Source organism: Xiphophorus maculatus, chromosome 17 (assembly GCF_002775205.1).
Source record: "Xiphophorus maculatus strain JP 163 A chromosome 17, X_maculatus-5.0-male, whole genome shotgun sequence".
Lineage (NCBI taxonomy): Eukaryota > Metazoa > Chordata > Actinopteri > Cyprinodontiformes > Poeciliidae > Xiphophorus > Xiphophorus maculatus.
In genome coordinates, this window is record NC_036459.1 from 16,508,670 (window position 1) to 16,534,353 (window position 25,684).

The window sequence follows — 25,684 nt, forward strand, 5'->3', positions numbered from 1 at the left end:
TTACAGGCGGCCATCGCAGGAAATGTTTCGTCTCCTTGGGCAGCGTCAAAGGACGGGGGGTCGACATCTTCGTTAAAGACGATGAGCAGCTGGTGTCCAGACCCCAATCTGTACCTGGAGATCAATGACTTATATCAAGAACAACTGTCAGCTGTCCAGCCAGAATAATACCAACACTCTTGATGGTAACAGAAACAGACTGTCAATTCAGAAGGTGCTTAGTGACATTTGACCAAATATTAGTCTGCATTTATGTATGTATTTGTGTATAATTTTAACAATGAACAAATTCCACCCACCTGTCTAAACTGGTTTATCCCAACAGGGTTGCTGGTGCCTGTTTTTTGCGGCCACCAGGCAATGTCCACCCTGGACAGGTTGTCTAGCGATCACAGGACAACACAAAGACCTAGCATTGTTTTTTATATACTTTTGACTGTGTGAGGAAGTCAGAGTACCTGGAAAGTTCCCTCAATGACTGTGTAGAAAGACCGCAGGCCAGAATTATTAAACCCGAGTCCTTCTTGCTGTGAGGCAACAGGGCTAACAACTCTACTACTTTGCAGCCCAGATTAGAAAATAAATCTACAAATTGTTCAAAATTGTGCCAGCAGTCCTTGTCAAAAATAATAACAGTTGTGTGATAGTTACACTCCCCAAAAAACTTGATTCAAATCATGAAATGTCTATTATATTAATGTGGCATTTGTACTAATAATGAATACCTGTAAATTTATGAACAAAACTGTAGGTGTGAAATTTTCTATAATTTTACATTCCACCCTTTAACTTATTGCCTCAGCGTCAATAACTTAATAAGTGAAATTAAATGTAGAAATTCAAAAGATTTCTGATGGTGATGGACACTTTAATTACCAATACTTCAGTGTAATCTCAATTTAAGCTAATATTGTTTCTAGTGACTTAAGTTAGATTTTATTAGTCGGCTTGGGAAATGTTTTTTCATAGAACTGTATCCGTTCACAGACAATGTTCACCAGAGAAGACAACAGAAAACACATTCAAGAAAGTCCAAACTGCCTTAGTTCTTTATAAATTCTCAGTTTTGGGGCATATGTAAGACAAAACAACAGCTATCATGTTCTTAACTATGGGAGGTTGTGGGTGGAGGCTGTGCGGCAGGTGGTGGGCTATAGACATCTCCCAGGCGTCCACTAGTTTGACTTTTACTCTTTTAAATATTGCCCTGAGGACCTTGTCACGCTGTAGCGAATACCAGTCGCTGTTGGTCAGAGTCTCGTACAGCGTCAGCGCTTTGGGGTTCGCGGTCCTGATGATGACTAGAGTATCTGGAGACCTGCTCAACAGCCGCACCACCGCTTTCCGAATGTTCAGCAGACGTCGGATGTAGACCTCAATGGGGAAAGTGCTGAAGTGAGACCAGATGCCGATAACGACAACCGTATTGGTTCCCCCAACCACGCGGTCCAGTTCGTTGGCAATATAATGGAGATTACTGATAGGGATGATGCGAAAACGGATAGGAGGGCCGTGGCTGCGGAACGTCAATAAAATGTTGTTTGCGTAATCCAAAGCCAGGAACGGTCCGGTTTGACTGGAACTCCGCAGGTCAAACTCCTTGAGATCTGAGGCAAAGAGAACAGAAGAGGCAGCAATGTGAATCAGTTTAAACCCTAATGTCAGACATTTGTAACGGACACATACCTGGTAGCGATTGGTTTAAATATTCAAACCACTGTCTAATGGTGGAGTCTCCATACAGGTGAAGTGCTTTGTTTTTCAGACACTGGCTGATTGCTGTGATGGTGTTAAACTGGTGAACTGTGGTGCCATCTAGTGACCGCCAAGCACCCTGGTAGTAATAACCAGAGGGGCTAGACTGCATAGTTTGTTTTACTCCACCAGAAAAGTCCCAAGGGAAGTTGAAATCTAAATAAATAGAAGGCAAAAAAAAAGAATAATTATAAACATGATTTAAAAATTCCTACATGTCAAATTGTCAGAAGACTGGATGTTTGCAAGCATTCCTTCTTATAACCTTACCTGATCTGTAAAAGTAATCAAATTGACTCCGAACTGGAAGAAGAAGAAAGAATTGGAAGTAGGTAGATTAATTAGTTTTTGATTGCAGATTAATACTCATTATGGACAATCTGCAGACAGACGAGTTCACCTAACTTTTTTTTCCTCATGCCATGCCTGCCATGTATTCAGCAGTACTGACAATTACGAAGGTGGCGGTAAAAATGTTCTACCTTGGATGTGTGCAGGTCCTGAAGCCGGAATGAAGACCTTCAGGTTGACGGCACTAACACAAAGATGAACGACATGTCAACACATTCAGCGAAATAAACAAAAACTATTTGTTTAACTTTAGAAAAGTCAAACAAATGTTTACTAAATGTTTTTTTGTACGAGTCAGACTGAACTAGACGGCAGTTGCCCAAACTGGCAAAATTGTCCTGAACGTTAAGACTATTAGGTTTCATTTATGTTTGAGCTTTGATCACTTCCATGTTATTTATTATTATAATTATGTCTTACTGTGTGTAGATTCATTAATACTATTTTAAAGGTTTTGGGGTATCTGTTTATTCCTTTGAGTTTAGATTTACTTATTTATTCTTTCTTTCTGTTTCTTGTGTTTTTTGAATATAAAGCTTATTTGTCAGGGGTTTTAATTTGGTGCCAAATCCTCTGACTCCCTGTTCGTTCCCTACGGTGTTGATTCATCATCCATCATTTGTCTCTGCCTGTTTTGCCTTCTTCTCACAGCTGCATGTGTCCAATTAAAGCACTTATAAAGTATTTAAAGGACACGAAGTTGGCCGGGAGAATTTTATTCATTTATTTATTTACAATAAACAAGGGTATTTAAAATAGGGTGAGTTAAACTTGTAGTTACACCTCAGTCCAGTTGGTGGCAGTAATACACAAAGCTTGTAAGCTGCCAATAAAGTACTGCAGAAGAAGAAGAAGATTGTTTTTCATTGGATCCTCTAGTTACTACGTCGGTCACCTGCCTAGTTCTCAATCTCAGCTTCTTGTCCTGTTTTCTGCCGGTAAGTTGTTTTATTGTTCTTCATATTTTTTTCGGTGAAGCTTGTCAGCCTACCGAGGTCTTGTTTGCATTTTTGGTCCAGTTTTAAACCCGCATTTTATGGCATAAATTACGCCAGACTAAATGCATTTCCATTCCAACCGGACTCTGAACTTTGCTAATAGTCCGCTAATGTAAAAAAAATAAAATAAAATAAAATAAACAAATCACAATTGCGGCGTAGAAGTGCGCGCGCCACCATCTCCTACCACTTCTTTTTCGTGGTTTGTGCCAAGGACAACATCCGGGTTTTTTTTTATTAAGTGACTCGCGTCACTTTTCGGCTCGTCCAGAAAAAAAAACAAAAACAACATCTAATCGTAGCGGCAACGCTTTTTAAATTTTTTTTAAAAATTTTTTTAATCAAAGAACAAGTTCGAAATAGCCGGGCCTTCATTAAGCAAATTTATTTTCGAAATGTCAAATTGTGCAATTATAATGGAAACGCACCTATTGTCTGTAAAATCATGTATTATCGGATAACGTCAGTTTGTGAAGCTCACTGCATTTCTCTTAATAGACGTATGTTGAGTCAAGAAGAACATGACTGAACATACGTGAAATAACATGAAAATAATAATAAAATAAAAACTACATTTCTACATTTTGTAATTTATATTTGTGTGTGTATAAACGTAACATTTCGCTTACCTTTGAAAGAGCTTTTCCTCCACTGGCCTGAGATATACTCTGAATCCTGCTTTGGCGTGGCTGATCCTGGCATCACAGCTCAAATTCTTTGGCTTGTAGCAGAACCAGGGCTCACCTGTGCTGAGATCCGTGTAGTTGCACAGCCTCTGACTTGAACGGAGGCATATGTTGCAGGTCGTCATTTCGTGCGCTGAACCCAGTCGGAAAAGACTGCGGAAATAGATTCGGTCAGGTTGCTCCTGGGTCAGCTTTTCCAGCACGGCGACTCCCTCACTGGGGTGGACCAAGGTCACCTTGCAGAAATGAGAGGAAACATTAGCAAAAGCGTTTAGGGTTATTTATCAGAAACACAAAACAAATTGATTCAGTTCCAGAAGACTTAAACATTTCCGCACATTAAAGTACAACACAATTGCTTAATCTCATACAGAGAATGCAGCAAGTTTTCAATGTGTTCTTTCAAATTTGACATAAAAACTGAGCTGGTAGAGTGTTTTTAAATCCTGCCCAACACACATACTATCTATGCTAATAGCTGCTTTGGAGGATTAAAAGACTATATGAAAACACATTTCCTAGTTTGTTAAGCTAGTCCTGTTTTAACAGTAGCACAACACAAGATATTTATGTTGAAAAATCTGTTGTGTCAAAAAAAAAAACTAGATTTTAGCCATTTTAAGCTCTATATTATATACTTTGCTATTTAGTTTGTCCTCCAATTATCAGTAGTAATTTAGAAGATAACTCTATACGTCCATATTAAAAAAAACCCAAAACATGTCGTGTGCATCTAAACGTGAGGAAATTAATTAGATTTTTTTGTGACATGAACTCCAGTCAAGTCTTTGAAACTTCTGAGTCTCCCATTGTGAAGAGTCAACTTTTTTGGGGAGGGACGGGGGGGTGAAAGGAGTGCAGTTTACTTAGATGGTTTGGACTTGTTTAGAGAAGAGTCAATGATTATATGGGTCGACGGATGCTGAGGTTGGAGCCACAGGGCAGGAAGACCAAAGGGACATTTATGGATGTAGCAAAAAAGGACATGAAGTTAGTTGGTGTGAGGTAGGACTACATGGAGACAGATGAATCGCATTTCCCTGTAGGGAAACGGTGGAAGAGAAGTCTTCCTACATTATTAAACGACGGTTTACCATACAACTTAGTCTCACCTCAACGTGTGCGCTTCCTTCCCAGAGTAAAGGGAATACAGCAGTGTAGGAGCCATTGCGATGATCGAAAACTCGCCCCGCCACGCCTGCGTTAAGGGTAGGGTTGTGCAGCCGAGCGAGCAGGAAGTCTCCGCCAGACGTTTTGGGCCGACCGTGGAAGTCGGACATTTTTATCAAAACCTCCAGCTGACCCCCTACAAACCAACTTCCCCGTTCGTTTGGGAGAACGGTGAAGGTGCTGTGAGCGGGATCACTGGTGTCACTCAAGGAGAGGTGAGGTGGCAAAGAAAGCGTTTCGGGCCAGGCAATTAAGCGTTTCAGAGAATTTGCCACTTGTGCCTCCTTTGGTGATAGTGAATGGAAGGAGCAGCTGGTTTTAGCAATACTGTTGGTGAGTTTTGCCTGAAAAAAACAAAACAGCAAAACAAATTAGCTGGCATAGTCACACAGAATTAAAATCTACCAGTTATTTGTTTTGCGGTATGAAGATTTCTGTTTCTAGGTTAATTGTTCAGCTGTAGCTTCTCGAAGACTCATTTACAGAAAGGAGTTTCTACACCCAAGCATCTGTATCCATGCCTTAAATCACCATGTGCAATTCAAAGCTTTGTTACACCAAGAAAAACTTTGCACCCACCAACTCCTGGCATTATTTCTGTACACATGCTCAAACACTGACATACTTGAACACAACATACTTGCAAGTACGTTAAAGCCTCTGCACATATGTGCGCAAACACCAAAAGGAGATCTTTGAGGGTTTTTTTTTCATACTTCTGCACAAGGATCAGATTTCAGGATTTACAAACTTGTTGCTACTGTTACAAGTTGAGTTGTGCAACAGGCTTTGTCTCTTTTCTTGGTCAAGAGAATAATTTCGGTATCGGTAAAATGTCCCCCTATACGTCTGGAGACGTGACAAATCTTGCCAAACACATCCAACCTTTAATACACCTTCACATTATGTACAGCTAATCTCTGCAAGTCAAATCCCTCATAAGACTCACAGACTCACCTTGGTTACTTCACATGTTCTTAAATAATTGTCTCCGTACAGCAGCAGAATAATGACATTCAGAGTCAAGAGGAGGTAGATAACTCTGAACTTCAGACAGCAAAAGGCTCTCCAGGCTGGTGGTCTCATCATCAGTGATGTCTTTGTTGGATCCCAGGTTAAAATGCAAAATCTGAAAAAAAAAAAAGCAAATGTGTCATTAGGAATCATTCTCATGTGTTTTTGTTTTCCATTTTATTCTGTTTTGTATATTAGTTGTTTCCTTAAAATCTGTTTTGTTGCTGTTTTATGTTGAAAACAAGTCAAATGTAGATTTCTCCAAAGAATCTTTCTCAGCACATTTCCTTTATCTGCTATTGCTATTAAATTGCTTTTTTTATTATTATTATTTTACATTTTGGGTAAAAATCTTAAATGTTTATTTATAATAGTGCCGACTTCAAGCAGAAACTTTTTTGCTCTGTAGATGTGTTGAGTTTGACCTCTAACCTATTAGTGTCCAGACAATTTAAGTTCTCTATTAAATGAGTTTGAGATCAGAGTCACAAATACGAGTCCTCTATTTTTTTTTTATTGAGACCAGCAGGGGGCACTGTAGATACTTTAAAAAGAATGTCTTTGCATCTGACACTTTCCAAAGTGGAGGGTTGCAAATGGCAAGTGGATGAAAAAAATCTTGCATCACTGCAAGTTAGACCAGCCACACATGACGGCAGATTGACAGCTGTCCTGTGAAGGTAAGTTGTTTCTCTAACATTAACGCATTTATCAGAGCATACGTGGGCATGACTGACAGCGCTAAGACCCGCCTCCTGGTTTTGACTGGTTGTTTTTGACCTTTTTTTTCAGACCACACTGAGATGGAGGAGGCAGAGGAACTTGATTCTCCCCCCGACAGATTATCTTATCTCATACTGTCGCAACATGATGAATGTTTTAACAAATATGTTAATAGAAAAAAAACAAATTTTTTTGGAAAACCATTTAACGCTTAAGGTCCTTGAACCTGTAATTCTGTGAACTTATTCTAACTGAATGACATAACTGAACATCTAGAATCGTCTTTTCTGGCAGTGGTTCATCATTACTGAATCTCTACATTACTGAAGCAAAAAAAAAAAAAAAAACCCCAGGAGAAAATAGTTTGAGATCCTTAAAACATTATATACACGCGCAGCCTGAAATGACTGAACAGCCAAACGCAGCTCAGCCAACACCCTGACATGAGGCTGGACCACGCAGCGCCTCCAAATGTGGAGCATTGTAAAGGATGGCTGCAGCTGCAGATCTGGGTTATTTCCCCTGAGCTGAAGGTTCTTCCTCAAGGTGAAGAGTTTTTTTTCCCCAGCAGTTTTCCGCCAGAGATTTAGACTCTGCTTTCGTGGTGGGTGGGGGGAAATCTGTCTTCGCTTGTTTTAGTTTGACCTTGGAACTGTGAGAAGGGGGTTGGGACGTTGGCGCCTCATCATGACTTTAAAAAAAAAAAAATTCATCACATCACCTTTTTTTTTTAAATTATTGTTTATGCTTCAACACTTTAAAAAAGTATTGTAAATAACTAAAATAATTATGCAACGTTAAGACATCAGTTGGGATTAGACTACTGCTAAAGGGAAATTATGGATTAATCATTCTAAGCATTACTTTATATGAGATTTGTGGTTCATTAGTTTTCAGTTCTTTGTTTTGCAGACTTTCCTCCAAATGCTTCTTTAAAGCTATTTAAGTTCAGCCAATCTGTTTGTAATATGTTGAAATGATCACTTTGTTAGGTTATACAACCCTAAGATTAGCCTCAGAAACCAAAAAATAAACATCTTTTATGGATGTTTTTGTTTGACCTTTCAGTAACTTCAGAGGGGCCCAAAGTGGGACCTGTGGGTGACTAAAAGACTGTGGGATGATTTGTTTGTGTCTGCAACTCAAGAACGGTCCAGTCAGTCTGAAACTTTGAATTATACTGAGAATAATGTGGAAAATTTAGATTTTTGTTGATTTATGAATTTAAAACTCAAAGATAAGAACTCTCAAAGTGAGTGAGCGACTTTGATTTACCAAAAAAAAAAAAAACTGGCTTCCCCTTATAATTTAATCATTATTATAGGAACCAAAATCTTTTGTTGTTGTTGCTGTTTCAGAAAATAGAGAAATGGTGACTTACGAACTTCTGTGTTGCTTAACAGTTTCAAATGTGATTTCCAACAAACTGGACACAAATCCCAGCGTGTTCACATTACCGAAACTGCGTGAAGCAGCCACGCCCGCGGCCACGCGCAAAAGACCAGCATTTATCGTCCAGCGCGTGGAAAAAGCTGAGCGCGAGCTCAGATGGAAGCGAGGGGGAGTTGAGGTGAGCGCGTGAGCTGAGCTGCGTCCCCACGTGCTGTGCGCGTCGCAGTGGGGAGGGGTCCAAAGCGAAAGGCGGTGCGGGGAGCGTCGCCTCGCCCGGCGGAGCCGCGCGTAATGCTGTGCGGGCTCCGCGGAGGAGGATGCTGGATCATGAAGCGGCGGCCGACGTGCGGCTGGTCCAGCAGATCGGCGCGAGCATGAAGATCCAGGGCGGCGGCGGCGGCGAGCACGTCGGTTGCAGCAAGGTCGGAGACGGCCAGGTCGTGTGCTTGCAATGCCAGGATGAGGTGGTGCGGGTCTGCCCGGGCAGCCCGCGCAGTCCCCGCCGCGCCTTCACCACGCGCCTCTCCTCCGGGTCCGCAGGTATTAAAAAAAAAAAAAAAAAAAAGGCATCCTGTGCAGCATCCAGACTTTGATATGATGTTTTACAAGTGTTACCTTCACTGAAGATCTAAAGCAGAGGTTCAAAAGTAGTGGGACACTTTAGTCCAACTCAGGTTTATACTCAGCTACACGTTCAATAATAATAATAATAATAATAATAATTATCTAGAGTTTGGCTGTTCTCACTGAGCATTTTTGCTGTGATGTTGGTCATTCATTATGTGATGAATTATGGATGATAGGGTTTCCCGCTGACTTCCAACAGCTTTGGAAATAAATTACGTCTGCAGGGTCTCTGTAAAAATGGAGTCAATTGTAATTGCTTCAGCTGGAAGAAGAAAAAAAAAAAAAAAAGAGCCAGTCAGTGATAAACAGAACCTCAGTGCCGCTGCGGTTCTGTTTGGATGCAGCTGTTGGTGTAAGATTAGAGAATTAGAACAGGAAGTGATTTTGAGAGGAACTTTTTATTGATCTTTTTAATAAGCAGATGCATCTGTTGATGACTTTGTCCCAAGCAGAAATGTAAGGAAGCATCTGAAATATTCTGCGGTTCGTAAAGAACAAAGTCATTTGATTTATTTTTATGGGTTATTCCAGGAAACGTATATCGACCAATCCGCCTATGGGCAGATGTAACGTCATGATTATTGGATTATTGGTTGAGTGACATTTAGCCTATTTCTAGGCCATCACAAAGCCATTGGCCATTGTAGATAGAATGTGTACATTTCCTCCAAAAACTCAGAAAACCTTGATTGATTTAAGACATTTACTAGAAATTTTCTAAAAAGATTTTGTTTTTAAATGTTTGATTTCTGGGAATTTTCGTAGTGTGAAAAGTTTCAAAACTCAGAAAATTCCAAGTTTTTTTTCTTGAAAATTTCTGAGATACATAAAAAAAAAAAGTTTTTTTTACCAGAAAATTTTCAAATGTTGAAACTCACAAATTTCCACGTTTCTTATACAACATTTCCTAGATTGATCCTAAACATCTCTGGCTTTTTTTCTCACAAATTTTGGGCTTTTGAAACTCTGAAATTTCAACATTTTTTCTTAAAAAATTGTGAGATTGGTCTCAAAATTTCAGATTTTTTTCTTGCCCGTTTTCAGCTTCTTAAACTCAGAAATTTTCTATTGTGTTTTTTGGGGGGTTTTTTGTGAAAATTCCTGAGATTAATCTCAAAATGTACGATGGCCATAACACGCCGTCATAACACAGGGCATGATGGAAAACCTTAATAAAGCAGCATTAAATTCAAAAACACACCTTATGTTGTCATTTTGATTTGATGTTTTGTATTTAACAAAGTTTAGGCAATTACTAATCTCTATAAATTTATTAGTCTTACTTGAGATTCCCACATACTTTCTCCAATTTCCAGAATAAATTCAGCCTTGTTGTCTTTTTAAGGGAGCAGGTTATTGACATGAATGTAGTGAAGACGAATGAGATGGTAGAAATGAAGATGATGAACTTCAAGAACAGTTGTCAGGACAAACTGAGACTGATAAAGATGGACGCACGAATCAGGATGAGAATCAGGGCAGTGAAGGCGAAGGAAAAGATCTCTGCTATGGAATATACAGTAAATAATCTGATTTCTACCTTCCTATTTTTGACCTTATCATTAAGACGTCTGTCCTAGCAGCGTAAACCCAACATCTGGGTTAAGGGAAATAATCCAGCAGGTTTGTGGTTTGGTTTTTCTTGCGCCGAGACAGATTAATGATCACTGCAGTCTCCCCTGAAAGCTGGCGTTCCACATCAGGGCCGTAGTTTTCGGTGTGGAGGTCGTTTTGTTTGTTAACCATAGGATAAATGAATAATGGAATCGTTCTGTTTATTCCTTTAAGTCCACAATAAAAAAAGGAATCATTTAGATGTTATCCATCAAAATGGCTGCCATTGTCATTAGGCGCGTACGGGAATTTAAAACTCCCAAGATGATCCAAGATATTGAGTTCAGAGTGAGACGGGGTGAGATTTTAATTTTACTTTTAAAGAAAACGTCAAAGATTAAATTTATGCAGCAGAAATGCCTTTATGCTGCATTTTTTTAAAATAAATTTGACCAAAGCCTTTACTGGTGTTTTTTCTTATTTCTTAAATTTTTTCAGACCATAGCATAGCGCTTCAGCTATGCCTGGTCTGTTGTACATTTCCCATTTCAGAGTTGCTGTTGATGGCGTGCACTGTGATTCTGACGAAACTCAACATACCCGTAAACGTCCTCAACCCGTAATCCCCTAAATTAACCGATAAATGTCCAGCCATTTTATTAGCAATGCTTTCCGCCTGCTTCATTGTCTGTGCAGTGACGACGTTGCTTTGTTGCCATTTACGGTTCTCACTGGAAACCCAAAGAACTGCAAAGGAAATGATGTAGAGCAGTTGGGGCAACTTTTAGTAGTCTTTCGTCTTTGAGAAAGACGAGAACGGGCGACCCCTAGTGACGGGGCGGTGAGCAGCGCTGCACCCCGCGCTGACTAACTGCATCTTAACACCTAAAATAAAATACTTTTTTGAGTCGAGCTTTCATTGGGCTGATAGAAAAAAAAATGCAACTCAAGTCTATTTTTCCTTTTATTATTCTTTTAAATTACAAATAGTCCAAATATGTTATTAAAGTGCAAAACATTTGTAGTAAAGAACAGCTGCTTTTTATTATTATTTCTGTGTGTTTGACGTCATTGGAAAGCTTTGAATCCACACTTTTCTTTCAGAATCTATAAATGACTCAAAGCAGTGGCAGAGAGATTTTACTGGTGGCTAAAAAAAATAAATAATGTGAAATAAAAGCAAAAAAAGTAATACCTTTCAAAAAGCAATTATACTGCAGAGACAAAAAGAATAGAGAAAAAGCAAGTATATGTGAAATTTAATGAGCGATTAGAAACTGAAGATTAAATAATTAGCCTGATGTCCTGAGCAAAATATGTAAGCATTTTAATTTCTTTTATTTACTGTTTACTCAGCGTTGTCAGCTTTCAGAAGTTTGTTCATAATTAGTTTTAGAAAATAGTGGCAGTAGAACTTGACACCCTCCTTGTGGTGGCTTTGAGATATAACACCCGAATAGGAGCTTCGCCCTTAAATATAACGCACCAGCAACAAATTCTGCGTATAGTGGTGATGCTGCTGAAACGTGTCGCTGAACGCAGCACAAATGTATAGATGATGAAAAAAAAGGCACCAAATCCTTATGTAAATGTTCATGAATCCGCTTGTGCGGCACAGCTTTCTGCCGTAGCAAGTTAGAAAGGCAACATTAGATCAAGAATAATAAAAAAAACATACTTTTTTCACATTGATTTATTATTTCCCTGTGTCTCTCTTTAGTAGTATTGTTGAAGCTATTAAAAACTGTTTTGATAGCCAACATGGTTCTTTGATCTATTGTCAATGTCTTCATAGGACAGTCGCACAAGCGGCTTCTGTTTTCAGATGTCATCCCGATGACTTTGAAAGCCCTAATCTCTATTCCTCCATCGCCTCCAAGGTTAAGAATTGTTACACTCAGTGTGGCCTGACATTGTTCAGGGTGCTAACACTGCAGGATTAGAGTTTCATTCTCGTAACCTTGCAGGTTCAGGAGTTTTCTCCACCTCCCCCCCGCTGGAGCAACACAACACCCAGGGGTTGCTTGACATACTTGAAACTGCGAGACAAAAATATTTCCCCTTACCTTCGGACTACAGAAACTTTTAATTGCAAAAGCATTGATTGTAAAAAAAAACCCAACCGATGCTAGCCTCGCGCTGAGGAAATCAATATCTTTTTTCTTCCCTCCCGCTGCAAGTTACTTTGGATAACACGCCGCCTTATTTATGTGTCCCACAGACCGTGAACCCAGCAGCAGCAGCTACAACGTGTCTTCAGGAACATTTTACAGCTGCGTCAGTCAGATCACCATCGGTAAGTCTCACAGGAACTCAATTATTGGTTAGAGGAGGGGGGAATGCTTTAAATATTTTGCCGTTCATGTGCACAGGATGGTTTTGCTGTGTGGTGGTATTAAGTATTGCGTAGAACACTTTTCAAGCTGCCAAAACCAAAAGGGCTCTACAGCAGTGGTCATTGCCTCACACAAAAGGTCAATTTCAGATAGATTTTCAAGAAGACTGAGGTTGTTTTAGCCTGATGGAACAAGAGCTGTGATTTCCAGACCTGGCACACACACACACACACACACACACACACACACACACACACACACACACACACACACACACACACACACACACACACACACACAATCTACTGTTATATCTAAAAATCCATTTTGACTAGACAAGACTATATTGGACTATCCGGAAAGGTAATTTAAAGGTAATCTGCATTTACATTCTTACTAGTAGGAGTAATAATTCAAGATATCTTCAGTTACATTTTGACGGATCAAAATCCCCCTTCCAGACATCTCAAACGACGTCACCGGATCTGCAGTTTATGACATCTCGCATGTAAACATTACATTTTCAGATATCTGAATTAAGAGTTGCGTGGAAGGCCGACATGTGCTCTCACTGAGCTGTCCAAACAGCTGCCTTCAGAATTTTAGGTTCCCCAGCACAAACTTGTCAGAAAATGTCACAAAGTCGAAAGAGCTCAGCAGTGTGGCCTGTAAGGAAAATGCTAAATTTCATCAGCTTGAAGACTGCTTCAGAAATCTGCAATTTATTTTCCTCCTATTTATTCATTTCCGACAAACACAACTCACTTAAAAACATCTTTGAAACTCTGAACGTTCTACTGTCAACCCATTCCCAAATTCCCTAATTTACTTTATGACTCGACATAATTTAATTGTAGACGTCTGAAATTAAATCCTCCATACAACTCAGTGGTAAAGCTGACATAGTTTATACTCGTCAGTAGTCAGAATGTAATTAGAAATATCTTAATTTACTAATACGTCTACGTCCTCTAGTCATAAACTAATTTAAGCTATCTTAAATTAGTGCGGTGAAACCGATTTTATGTTATGACGGCCTGCCATACACGCCCTGATTACGCCTGGACTCACCCACCTGTTTGTAAAGATGGTCCGGGACACAGCAGCAGCAACTTCCTGTGCTTCCTTGGCGAACTTCTGTTCCTATAGCTACATCTATCGTTGGATCGATAAAAAAAAAAAAAAATCCAATAGAGTAAAAAACGTCCGCTTCCTGTGCTCCAGACGCTCCGTCGTATCAACACGGAAGTTCTGGAAGCAGGTGACGTCATCGCGTCTAAGGTTGCTCCTGAAAGTTTAACCCTCTTATAACCATATGTCGGCGTATTAGGACCGTTATATGAAAGAAAAGAGTACATTTTCGCCAAAAATCTCAGAAATGTTTTGGTTAACCTAAGAAATTTTCTACAAAAACGTGGAAATTCCTGAGTTTGAAAAGCTGAAAAAATGCTGGAAAAAAAGTTCCAGAATAATCAGAGAATTTTTCTAGAAAAGAAAAAAAATAGGGAAACTGATTTCCTGTCCCTATCGGTTTAACGATGGGGCCAAATTTATTGGAATAGGGTTTTTTTTTTCTTTCTCCCTTTAGAAAAATAAATAAAAAAATAGTTTAAAAAAACTACTTTTTGAAATTGCGTTTTAATTTTTTTCTAATTAGTTCGGAAACAACAAAATTTGATAAAAGAACAAAGCAGGAGAAATCTCTATGGAGTATTCTTGTATACAGCACTGTTGGCTCTGTATGTACTTCCGCCATTTTCTCACAGTCAACCACTATGGACCTTACCACAGGGGCCGCTTTTCATTGGCTGATGCCCATTCTACGTGGTCACGTGCGAGGCCGTCTCACAAACACACTTAGCTTCCCGTTAGCTAAGTACAGCATAATGGCAGAACTGATACAACTTCTACACCTTGAAGTCTGTCTGCTACACAGTCTTACGTTAGCTAAACAGATCAATATGCAATGTGTCTGTATCTGTCATACACTAAAGATTTTATTTTAGCAGAAAAGGCTTTGGACTAAACTGTTACTCGTGTTAGCCACGTTAGCACCAAGTACAGCTAGTCAATCAACCGTCGCTGTGTTCAGGGAAGCGCTGATTAATAACATAATCTGTAGCATAAAATAAATGTCGATCAAACTGTTGCTTCAACCAATCAGATTTTGAGTTGGCGACACCAAGGTCCTCTAGCAGGCGTACGGAAACGTCAGCGTATTCACACGCTCTGATTGGATAGTCAAAGAGTGTACTAGCCAGAGCTAGCAAACTGCATCTGTAGCGAGCTGCGCAAGCAAAGATATTGTTGTGTTGATTTAATAGCTGGTTTTTCAACCCACAATGGGTGAAGGAGGAGAAGAAATGGATTTGGTTGGAGATTTACTGTCAAAGCCATTTTCAAGACGGACTTTTCAAGAAAAGCTGGACATTGTTAAGCAAGGTCGGGTAACTCCGAAGCTAGCGAGCCTGTCACAACCGGGAAAAGGATTTGTCCGCCATTTTCAGTGTACTAACTAAAACTTATGCCAGAAATAGGATCGGGCAGGCTGGACTTTCAGCATTAGCTTTGATGGCGATAGAAAAGGACTTCTTCATGGAACTGAAACGCACGGATAATCTGCACAACAGAGTAATTGAAATCTTCTTAAGGAAAGAAAGGAGGATGGATTTTGTGTACAAATAATCAGGATTTTTGGTGAGTAAAATGTTGCTATATTCCTAAATAATATTGGAATTTTATCAGGTTATTTTTGATGCTTTTTTTTATGTGTGTCGCAACTGTAGACGTTTTATAGCCATAAAATAGTTATTGAGGGTTGGATTGATTCAGACTGAGCACTACTGAAGGCCTAGGTGTGAAATGCACGACCCGCCACTGCATTCACAACAAACATCAAATGGAACAAAAATATATTTCATACAATTTTAACAAACAAATGGCTTCTACCGCGATAATTATGTGAAATTAAATGAATTATATCCCAACTTCAGAAGATTTGCCTTTACCTTTCCAGAGCTCTTTGGTTCCTCCTATCAGTCTGTAGCTTCTCATATTGAGGTCAAAGTTCAGATCTACCATAACTGACTGACACCTGCTGGCCTCAGGTTTGCAACCAACTTGTGACTGAGAAACCAGTAACCTCCTCCCAGTTGATGACATGAACTTGTTAGTTCCTCTGTCCATTTAGTAGCTGATATATTGTGAAAATCCGGTAGAAATGATGCACTAATCAGACATGTTTATGTAGAAACAACGCGCCGCGAGGCTTTCTTTGTGAGACTTGAGGTCATGTGGGTCGGTTGTGGGCGGAGCTTGGTAAGGACCATAGCCACTACTACTGGAACCACATGAGAAAATAGACACATTTCAGCACCAAATTAAGAAAACAGCTTCCATCTAGCAGTTTGCATGGTCTCTTCCTCCTCTCTTCTTCTTTAAAGCCTAATGACTGACAGCTTTGGAGCGTTGAGCTACACTCTATTGGGTTTTTCAAAGACAGCCTGCTCTCTGACATCAAAAAGAGCCGGCTGTTATTTAAACGCCGCTGCTTTTGTCTTAAAGAAAAGAACCGGTCAGCATCACTGTAGGTTCTTAAAAGTTCTAATCGATCCTAATCCTGCGGGTTCTTTATTGTCGTTGGGATTTACTGCAGTCCAGCAACTCAGAGTCAGTGTTCCCCTTTGGGCAAAGATTTGGTGAAGGGCGATATATAAAAATGATTTACATTACGCTGCTGACATGTTGGCAGCACTTTACACTCAGACGGACTTCAGTTTAGACTGATCTTTGTCAACTTTACTATGTGGATTTCTGTGCGGATTGCAAGTGGACTTTTGTCTGATGTTTTTCTTTGTTGCAAAAAGGAAAAAGAAAGAAAAAACTTCAACGAATCACATTCTGTCTCTGTAAAGCCAGCGTCACTTTTGCCCCAACTAATTCCAGGGCGGCTACTTCCTTTCACTTTACTGGTGAACATGCTCCAATCATTCCATGTTTAATAAGTTTATAACTCTGCGAAGGCCTCAGAGGTTTGTTAAAAATTAATCATTCACTCCAGGAAGTTGAGATGCCAGCCATTAATGCGAATTCACTCATCACTGCTGTTCCGCAAATCTCACCAATGACTTAAACACATTTTTTTTAGCTCATATTTTATTAGTTTACTTGAGTCAAATTTGTTGCTGTTTGTAATTTTGCTTTGTTTGTGTTATCAAAACAGGCCTCTTATTTTAAACGAGAGAAAACCTGTCTGAATAAAGTTCAAATAAATTTTTTTTAAAAGTCCTTCTCTGACCAATCAGTGCGACTCGGCTGAATTCTGACCAATCCCTTGGTCAGAATTCATGTTTAAGAAGTTCATGTTAGCTTGACGAATCAAGATGGAATTCTTTTGCACTTTGAAAACTCTTTAGGACATGATTTACTGTTATTATTATTATTATTATTATTATTATTATTATTATTATTAAGGGTGATATTTCAAGAATTCACTCGAAAATGTTATTTGTACTTTATCTTTTTTGCAAAGGCTTTATGCAGCAATTTAAACTTTTTTGCATAATCAAAAGCTTGGAAACTTTTGAAAGAGGTGATAACGAGCAGATTTCATAAAAAAAATCATTGTTGAGCAGGTTTTAAAAAAAAGAAATGACAAACTTATATTTGCATTTTTAATTTAAGGAATTTTGTGGTGCCACCAGGAGTTTAAATTAGCCATCTTTGCTGCAAAAAGTTTGGACACCAGTGACCTAAAGCTTAAAACCAAATGCTGACAGATGCTCTTTGTCTAATCCGAGTTAGTTTGTCACTGACAAGATCAGAGTTGGTTTAAGCACAAGGCTAAACTTGTTTCTCCATACTTTTGGCTCTGAATACAAATGCAACACATGAAAAAAGTGATAGAAATGATTATGCAAAGCACTTCACTAAAGAGTAATTTAGTGAAGAGAAATGTTTGTGTTTTTGAGGGGCTTTTGTTATGCGTCAGACCTTATTATCATATTGATCTGCAGACGTTCCCCTCAGCAGTCTCTCCAGCCCAGGTTCTGGGCGCCCCACATACCTGCACCTGTGTTTGGTGTGTTTGCTGCGTTAGGCTCTGAGGATGTGAGGAACGTATCTGGGCCTCGCTGTCCTCTTAGAGCCAGGAGGGCACTTTTTCGTTTTTTTTTTTTTTTTGTTTCCTACTGCAACACAGATATTGCTTAGAACACACCACGTCCACGCTTTGCAAGTTTTGGAGGTCGTTGGGATACGTGCCAGGTGTAGGTTACAGCCGCGCCTCCTTCCTCACTGCTGTTTCCAGTGACTATGGTGCTTTTTTTTTTTCCTTTCGAATCAGCGGCTCACACTGCTCATTAGTGACATTGAAAAATCTGATCTTAACTGAATCAATGGCCGTTTTCCAGTTACGTTGCAGAATGCTCAAGGCATATTGTTGCAACTGTTCTATGGGAGAGAGTGTTTGGTAAAATAGAAAACAGTAATAATTACGTTTCAGACTTTGAAACTTCCCTTTTACAGTGTTGCGGCGAATGCACCACCAGCTGCTTCAAAGCTGGACTGAAACCAAAGGGTTGTCTGTGTCGGAATCACGTGCTTCTCCAGTTTTAGTTTTCCAGAGTTCACAATAATTTTTGGATAGTTTGTAACATTTTAAGACTGCAATATGATTATAGAATGGGAAAAGACATTAATTCACAATGGATGGATGAATTAATGGCTAAACGGATATCTGGTTGGATGGCTTGATGACTAAATGGATGGATGGATGGATAAACAATAGATGGAGGATGGATGGGCTGATTGATAGTTGGATGATGGATGGATGGATGGATGGAAGGATGGATGGATGGATGATGGATGAATGAATGAATGGATGGATGATGGATGGATGGATACTTGTCCAGACCTGTAGACACTCGAATCAGATTGCAGAATGTTCCATAGTTTAACGCTAGCTGGTTCAATCTGAACTCAACTACATTTTCACACATAATGACAACTAACATGTTTTACTAAATGGTAAGTCGTCCATAGAACAGCAGAACCTCAGACTCTGCATCAGTAACTGATCCAGCTGTACATCTGAGGCCAGGGTATCATTTATCCAGCCATCCCTGCTCCTTGCCTCTCCTGTCCACAGAGGGCGGTAATACGAGCTGTGGATGAAAATCGCCCTTTTATCTGTACATTTTGAACTCTAGAACTGCAGAGTAAGCAGAAAACAAAAGGTTTTCTTGTGCTATTTTTAACTCACTGAATTCATTGGCACCTCTGGCATGATGATTTGTAAAAAGGCTTGAAATAAATCCAGCTTTTATTGCATCAACATATGATGCAAAAAATAAGTTCAAATCTATCCTCATTTGATTAGTTGTATTATGTTTGGTGAAAAAAAAAATCTCATACCATGAAATACCTTTTTAAATGAAATCAGCCCTGATGTTAGTACTTCTCATAACCTCTATTTGCCCCGACTGGACGGCACTTAGTCTCCTATTACCTTTCACGAGGTTGGAATATCTAGAAAGACAGATCTTTGATCTTTTTTCTTTGTTCAATAGAGATTAGGACTGTGGGGTTACCTGATACACTACCAGAATGAGAACTTCTACAAGCCAAACAAGCCAAGTCAACAAAACACACACAGATGAAGTGATGTGATTCACTCAAAAGATGCTTCAACAATCCAAGGATGTGCAAACAACTGCATTATTGCACATGGCGTATCACCATAAATTCCATGGTGGCATATTAGTGCTATTGTAGACAGAAAAATAGTAAATCTGACCCACAAAACCTGAAATATTGAAATTAAGCTCAGAAATGTTCTAGAAAATGCTGGAAAATTTCAGGATTTTTTCTAGCATTTCTTTTTTTCTTGTGGTCTTTAGAAATTTCCCTGTGTTTTCTAGAAAATGTCTGAGATTAACTTCAAAATTTCTGAGTTTTTTTTTAGCAAATATCTGAGATTAATCTCAAAATTTCAGAGTTTTTGCGTGGAAATTTACTCCTATTGTATATATCTGCATTGTCCATAATACACCATTGTTAAGAATCCTCCTTCTATCCGCCTGATTGTTTTTCACTTGAATTGTTCAGATTGTACTGTGTGGGTCATTAAAAGTGATTTATCATGTTCAGAGGGGCTGTGTAGACCATTGAGAACCGCTGGGTATGACCCATATGTCTGTCCTTGGAATAAATCCCTGTGGTAAACGTAGAGCCAAGTTGTGATCTGAGAGGCTCAGGGACTACCAGGCATCCCACTCCTCTATTGATTAGGAAGTGTGTAGTTGTTCCAAAATCTGCTGGGATTTCTGTTTTACATAAACACACATATAAACCCTATGTGTGTGTGTGTGAACCAGGTTTTTATATCCTTGTGGGGATCTATTTCTGTCAACAATGTGGGGTTGTGGGGACCACTGCTTCTTGTAGGGACAAATCCTGGTCCCCATGTTGTTTTTGGGCTAGGGGTTAGGTATGTGATGGTTAGGGTTGGTGTAAGGATTACCCTTACCCTAGGATTACCCCATTCATTTAAAAGAATTAGTGGAAGTCAATGTAAAGTCCCCACAATAAACAAAAACACCACGGTGTGTGTGTGGGTACTTGTTTAGCTATTCTTCTAAAGACCATTGCTATCACATTTACCGACCTCCTGAAGACCGATGGGCCTTATGGGGACCAAAGCCTGAACATTATACAGTGGACCCCCTTGTTTAGGGTCAGGGGTCAGCTTTAGAGGTAAAGTGTGAATTAAGTTTTGATTAAGGTTAGAAATATACTAGTAATGCTTAGCATTAAGTGTTACTAGTAGGAGTGGGCGATGTGAACTCTATCACGATATTTTGTGGTACTGTTGCTATAACAATGATACCACAAAATATTATTGTGGTATTAAATGTAGTTCTCATCTGTCATCTTTGTGCAGTGCTAATCCAAAATTCTAAACAATTTTATATTTAATACAGCACTTTTAGAAAATCGTACAGAAACAAAGCAAGACAAAAACCTGAGGACATATTTTCATCTCCAAAACCATCTAAAAGGTTCCACTTTTCTTTATGTCCAAGTTTTCCAGGGATAAAGAAGCAGTTGGAAATTGCTCCCGTTAACTCCGCATTGCGATGTCTAAACTTGAAGGGAAAATTATGGAGTCTGTTAAAAAAAAAAGCATTATACAGCGTCGTTGGATCCGTTGTTTGGTTTGTCCTTTCAGAGCTGCTGTAGAACATCGATGATGCACAATATAGTGCAGATTCAGTGTAATAGAAGGAACTGTGTCCTTAGAGATAAGTTACCAAGACAACAAGATTATTATTCTCATGTTACTCAAAACAACTACATCTGTCATGGGATGGATGAAAAGACACATAACATCTTTTTGTCACAATCAGAAATGAAATCATGATAAACTTAGGCTGTTGTTGGTCTCTTAGGATGACCAGAATGACCCATATTCAGAAAATGGGTTAAAATATGGACACAGTAAGAATATTTTGATTTAAATTAAGAAGTTTGCATACATTTCCTTCATAGAATTGCTTAAGGATAGCAATTGGCTTTGTTATCCTTAAGCCTGTTTGTTACTAACTTGCTGGTATCATTTACATTGTTGGACTGTAAACCAAACTACAACTGGTTCACCAGACCATAGCCTGGCACAAATGATAATACTAGTTAGCATAGCCACTGATGTCGGCCACTGATTTCTGTAACAATATGTTGTTTTTCCACCATTAACACATTGAGCATTGTACAGGAGGATGATTGACAGCGCTAAGACCCTCCTCCTGGCTCTGATTGTTTTTGACAGGTAGTTAGCAGACCTTGATAATAGCTCTGGGAGTAGGTGGAGGAGTTAGATTTTTTTTTCATGGATTAACTGTCTTATCCCATACTGTCATGACATGGTGACAGTTATGAAGAACACATATTTTTGTAAAAGTTATGTACTGCGTCTTTAAGGGGTATAATATGCATTCTTTTTTATATATATGACTCAAAATGGAGCAGTAACTAGCTAATTTATTTCAAAACCAAAATATGGTCGTTCTGAAAATGTTTAGAGGCACAGTAATTGTTTTGTGTGAAAACATTTGAATTTAAATAAAGTAGTCACAAATCATAGTACCATTTAGCAAAGATAAATAATTCTGGAAATAAAACCGGAAGTTTATAGCTAAGAAAGTGTCTTGTCAGCGTTTCTTGTTTAGAGTGAATTTTTGTGCATCTCCTTTCCTCCTGCATAAAACGGGTAAATGCACAGTAAATACAATAGTACGCTGTTGCATTCAGTCTAATGGGCAACTACTCTGGATGTCCACTTTATTGTTCTGTATTGCTAAAATACTTTTAGCAGCAGGTACCTCTCTCTTTCGGCTGTCTGCTTGTGTTTTTGCTGTCATAAAAGGACGAGAGGTTCATGTTGGACCCTCTAAAAGACGGATCTGAAGTGGCTGGCAGCAGAAAGCCCAGCTGCTCCAGGTCACCGCTCTTAGAGACCTTGTAAAAGTGAAGGAAAAGCCTGCAGAGGGGAAATCGAAGGCCGGAGGCGAGCCGAGCTGGATCAGCAGTCTGCCCGTCTTCACAAAGCGGGGAGGGCAGCAGATAAAAAGGCTGGCTGGCAGAGGCTTCCAGCCTTTCACTCTGATGAACCAGCACTTGACCATCTGCTGTTAATGATTAGTCATTCGGAATGCAGTTAAAATAATTATTTCCACATATCTGTACTTAGAAAAAATTGTCTTACTTCTTCATTTTTGCTTTGGAGTGTGTAACTTGACATTGAAGCAGAAAAGACAAGGCTCAGATGGGCACGTTACTTTCTGACACCACTAGATGGCAGTGTTGTTTTACTAAAACTCTCTTCACGGACGTTCTCATTCTGTGTGCTGATTGTTTTTTTGTTTGTTTGTTTGCTATTGTTTTTTGACAGGGTTTGACCTTGGGGGTCAGGTGGCGATTGGCTTTACCCATTGGAAGAGTCCCGTCCAATCGAGCAGCCGGAATCTCCACAGTCCGGATGGCGTTCGCTCCGAGGCTTCGGCGGCCCCACCCATCGGCGAGCATGCGGAGCCGATGTCCTGCCCGGCGTCGCTCTCCGTCAACCCGCTGCCCACCTGCAGCGCCAGTCAGGAGACGCTGTGCGACAGCAGCACAAGTAGGTTAGACTGCGTGGTGGATGAGATGCCTAAAATCCGGTCTAGTTGAGTCCAAAACCGCCGTCTCTACCTTAGCTGACAGGCTGTACACTTGAGAGATCTGGTCTTTATGGAAGACCAGAACTTTGTTCAAAGTTCTAAAAACTCCCATTCAAAGTTTGACACAAACCATGTAGGAAACACAGCAAACATGTAGGAGACGTTGCTATTTTTACATAAAACCAAGACTAAGACTTCTGCCTACATTCAGAATGCTTAATCCAATGAGAAACACAAAAACTGGACAAAAAAATTAATATACCTTCACTATCTTAACATTTGGTGTGGGGATTTTTTTTTCAGTTTGGACAAGAATGGTTTTCAGATTAGAGAAAAATGGAAGGAGCCAAGTTCTGGGCAATTGTTTATCAATCATTTATTGGGGCCTGCCCATAGCAACGCATAAGAAGAGCAGTGACTGACTTACGACGCTAATCAGTACTGCCTCCATGCATTGCATGGCAGGCACCTATTATTCTACACCCAATAGAACGTCTCTTTATTTATTTATGTATTTATTTATTTTTCTTCCATCAACCGGAATGCGGCAGAGCAAAGCAGTTCATTAGCATTAGCCTTTTAGCTTAAATAAGCTACTAGTTATTTTCCTGACTTATTAGCCATGTCTAGTATACTGAATGGAGGAAGTCAATTATAGAGAACATCCTAGTGATGTCCCACATGCCACTGATAGCAATCACACTAACATTAGCATTTTCGCTAATTTTAGCTGATACACTTACTTTATCATACTGAATGGTGCATGTCCATGTTAGTCAACATTCTTGTGGTTCTCCTCATACTATTGCAGCTTTCTTTAGCATTGATTCTAATTTTTAGCATCAGAACGCTGGGTCCAAACCGACGGGCACACTTTGGCAGGCCCCGGTTCAATTTCTTCAGGGATTTTCTAGTATTGTGTCCAATGTTTGCATTTCCGCAGCGTACAGAACAAATGTGTTGGAGATGGTTGTTTACAACCCATCAAATATGGAGCCGCAGCATCATTTCTTTAGGCTCATTCTTTATTTTTTGTATTTATGTAAAATTATTAAACCAAAATTATTTCTTTGTAGCTCTTCTCCAAGCAGGCAAAGGTTCTTGTCACATTTTACAACAACAGCAGCAGCAAATGCCTGTAAGTTACATTTAATTTTACTTGTAAGATATTTTTAAGTCAAGTATGATTCAAACGTTTAAGCCTGATAGAATGATAAAAAAACCTACTTAAATTAATGGTTTTAATATACCATTGTCAATCTAAACTTAATATTTAACTATTAAAATCCGTTTTAATCCCCAGCCTCCTGAAATATAAACTTCCGATGTCCGTCATGATTAATCATTCGCCTCAAATGATTAAGTGACGCAGTTGCAAAGGGTTAATAGTTTGAGTCATGCAGAAATTGATCTGACCGTTTCCATAGCAACGATCAGAAGCAAGACATTCTCCCAGAACTACAGTGAGCTCATTGTAGCTATGACGACCTCTATGACATAGATCTATGTCATAGATCAAAGAACATCTGAGTTTATGAATGCTTGCATCTCAAAGCATCAGGTATTCTACAAGCAACTCTTTGACTCTCAGAACAGTGATTTTCAACGATTTTTAAGATGGAAGGAGTTTTGGCTAGCATGTTTTTCCCCCTGACTTTTGGGGCCGGATATTTGATCACGACAGGAGTGACGAAAGCTTTTAACAAACTGCTTCCGGGAATCACATTTGAAACGAGCAGCTATCGGGACGAATGCACGGAGTATGATGATTTTGATAAGTTTCTTTTCAACCCTTCCCCGGCTGGGGACGTTTGCTCGCTTAGCTCTCAGGACGAGAGCAGTATCGTCTCTGAGTACAATATTTTTGATTCTTCTCCAACTAGAGAGCAGCAAACTTCCCTGCCTGAGGACATCAGCTGTGAGATGATAGCAGATGATAATATCCTTGATGTCCTTGAAGAGGATATTGTCGGAGGGAACGATTCCTCCGTCTCCTCCATTTCCTCTAAGTCCTCCGATTCCTCCAATTCCTCTAACTCCTCTGATTCATCTAACTCCTCCGATTCCTCTGATTCATCTAATTTTCATGATCAGGACTTCTCCTTGTCAGGCTCCAGTGAGAGTTATCATGTATTTCCGCCTGGAAAGATGCCTCCTGCTTTCAGAAAGAATGCTTTACAAGATAATAGCCACGTAGAGACCGCGCTCCTGGGGAAAGATTTCCCAAATCTTTCTAAAAAGCAAACTTCTCCGGCTGGAGAAGACCGGACCAATAAAAAAAGATCCGTCCCAAGAGATGATTTCCCCCATCTTCGCCAATCTCGACAAAGACCAATGTTACCTGGATGCAACATCTGCAAAGAAGATCAAAGACATCTCCCTGAAATTGACAAACGACCACGCAGACGTCAGGCTAGATCTTCTTGCTGTTCCTTATTTTGATTTTTAATATGCCAGAGATCTTTGTCAGCGTCCTATTGTCGTGATCTGTGTTTTGCTGTGTGTTTATTTTGAGTTCCCTGTGTATCTGTGTCTCCGTGTTGTCCTGTTCTCCCCTTGATTAGTTCCCAGGTGTTTCTTGTTCCCTGATTACCCCCAGTGTATTTAGTGCAGTGCTTCTCAATTCCAGTCCTCAGGTCCCCCTGCTCTGCATGTTTTAGATGTACCCCTATCTCAGAACAGCTGATCCAAATGATTGCATTACCTGTTCTGCAGCCATTAAGTACTGCAGAAGCCTGTTAATCAATCATAGATTCAATCCAGGTGTGTGGCAGCAAGGAAACACCTAAAACATGCAGGGCAGGGGGGCCTGAGGACCGGAATTGAGAAGCACTGATTTAGTGTCACTTGTGTGCCTGTTCTTC

General features: G+C 39.7%; 2 protein-coding genes across 3 annotated transcripts in view; one reads left to right on the forward strand and one right to left on the reverse strand.

Moving 5' to 3' along the window:
• Positions 1 to 871: 871 nt before the first annotated feature.
• Positions 872 to 13,862, reverse strand: LOC102219392 (NXPE family member 3-like). Its single transcript, XM_023350103.1, has 8 exons — positions 13,682 to 13,862; positions 5,918 to 6,089; positions 4,903 to 5,304; positions 3,734 to 4,026; positions 2,238 to 2,290; positions 2,026 to 2,058; positions 1,687 to 1,911; positions 872 to 1,607 (listed from the first exon to the last, which is right to left on the reverse strand). The coding sequence occupies exons 2-8, from the start codon at positions 6,047 to 6,049 to the stop codon at positions 1,051 to 1,053; spliced, it is 1,695 nt and encodes a 564-aa protein (XP_023205871.1). The 5' UTR covers positions 6,050 to 6,089; positions 13,682 to 13,862; the 3' UTR covers positions 872 to 1,050.
• The window catches only part of ano4 (anoctamin 4), a 46,792-nt gene continuing 29,369 nt past the window's right edge, over positions 8,262 to 25,684 (forward strand). For both annotated transcript variants that reach the window (XM_023350101.1, XM_023350102.1), the window contains exons 1-3: positions 8,262 to 8,629; positions 12,492 to 12,566; positions 22,556 to 22,780. In XM_023350101.1, the coding sequence (XP_023205869.1) occupies positions 8,407 to 8,629; positions 12,492 to 12,566; positions 22,556 to 22,780 (523 nt within the window). In that variant the 5' untranslated portion in view covers positions 8,262 to 8,406. The remainder of the gene's footprint in view (positions 8,630 to 12,491; positions 12,567 to 22,555; positions 22,781 to 25,684) is intronic.

Coding starts and splice junctions, on each gene's coding strand:
- LOC102219392 (XM_023350103.1), bottom strand. CDS start 6,049: ATGATGAGACCACCAGCCTGGAGAGCCTTTTGCTGTCTGAAGTTCAGA. Junction 2,059..2,237: donor AGGACCTGCACACATCCAAG/GTAGAACATTTT, acceptor TTCTTCTTCCAG/TTCGGAGTCAATTTGATTAC. Junction 1,608..1,686: donor TTTAAACCAATCGCTACCAG/GTATGTGTCCGT, acceptor TCTTTGCCTCAG/ATCTCAAGGAGTTTGACCTG.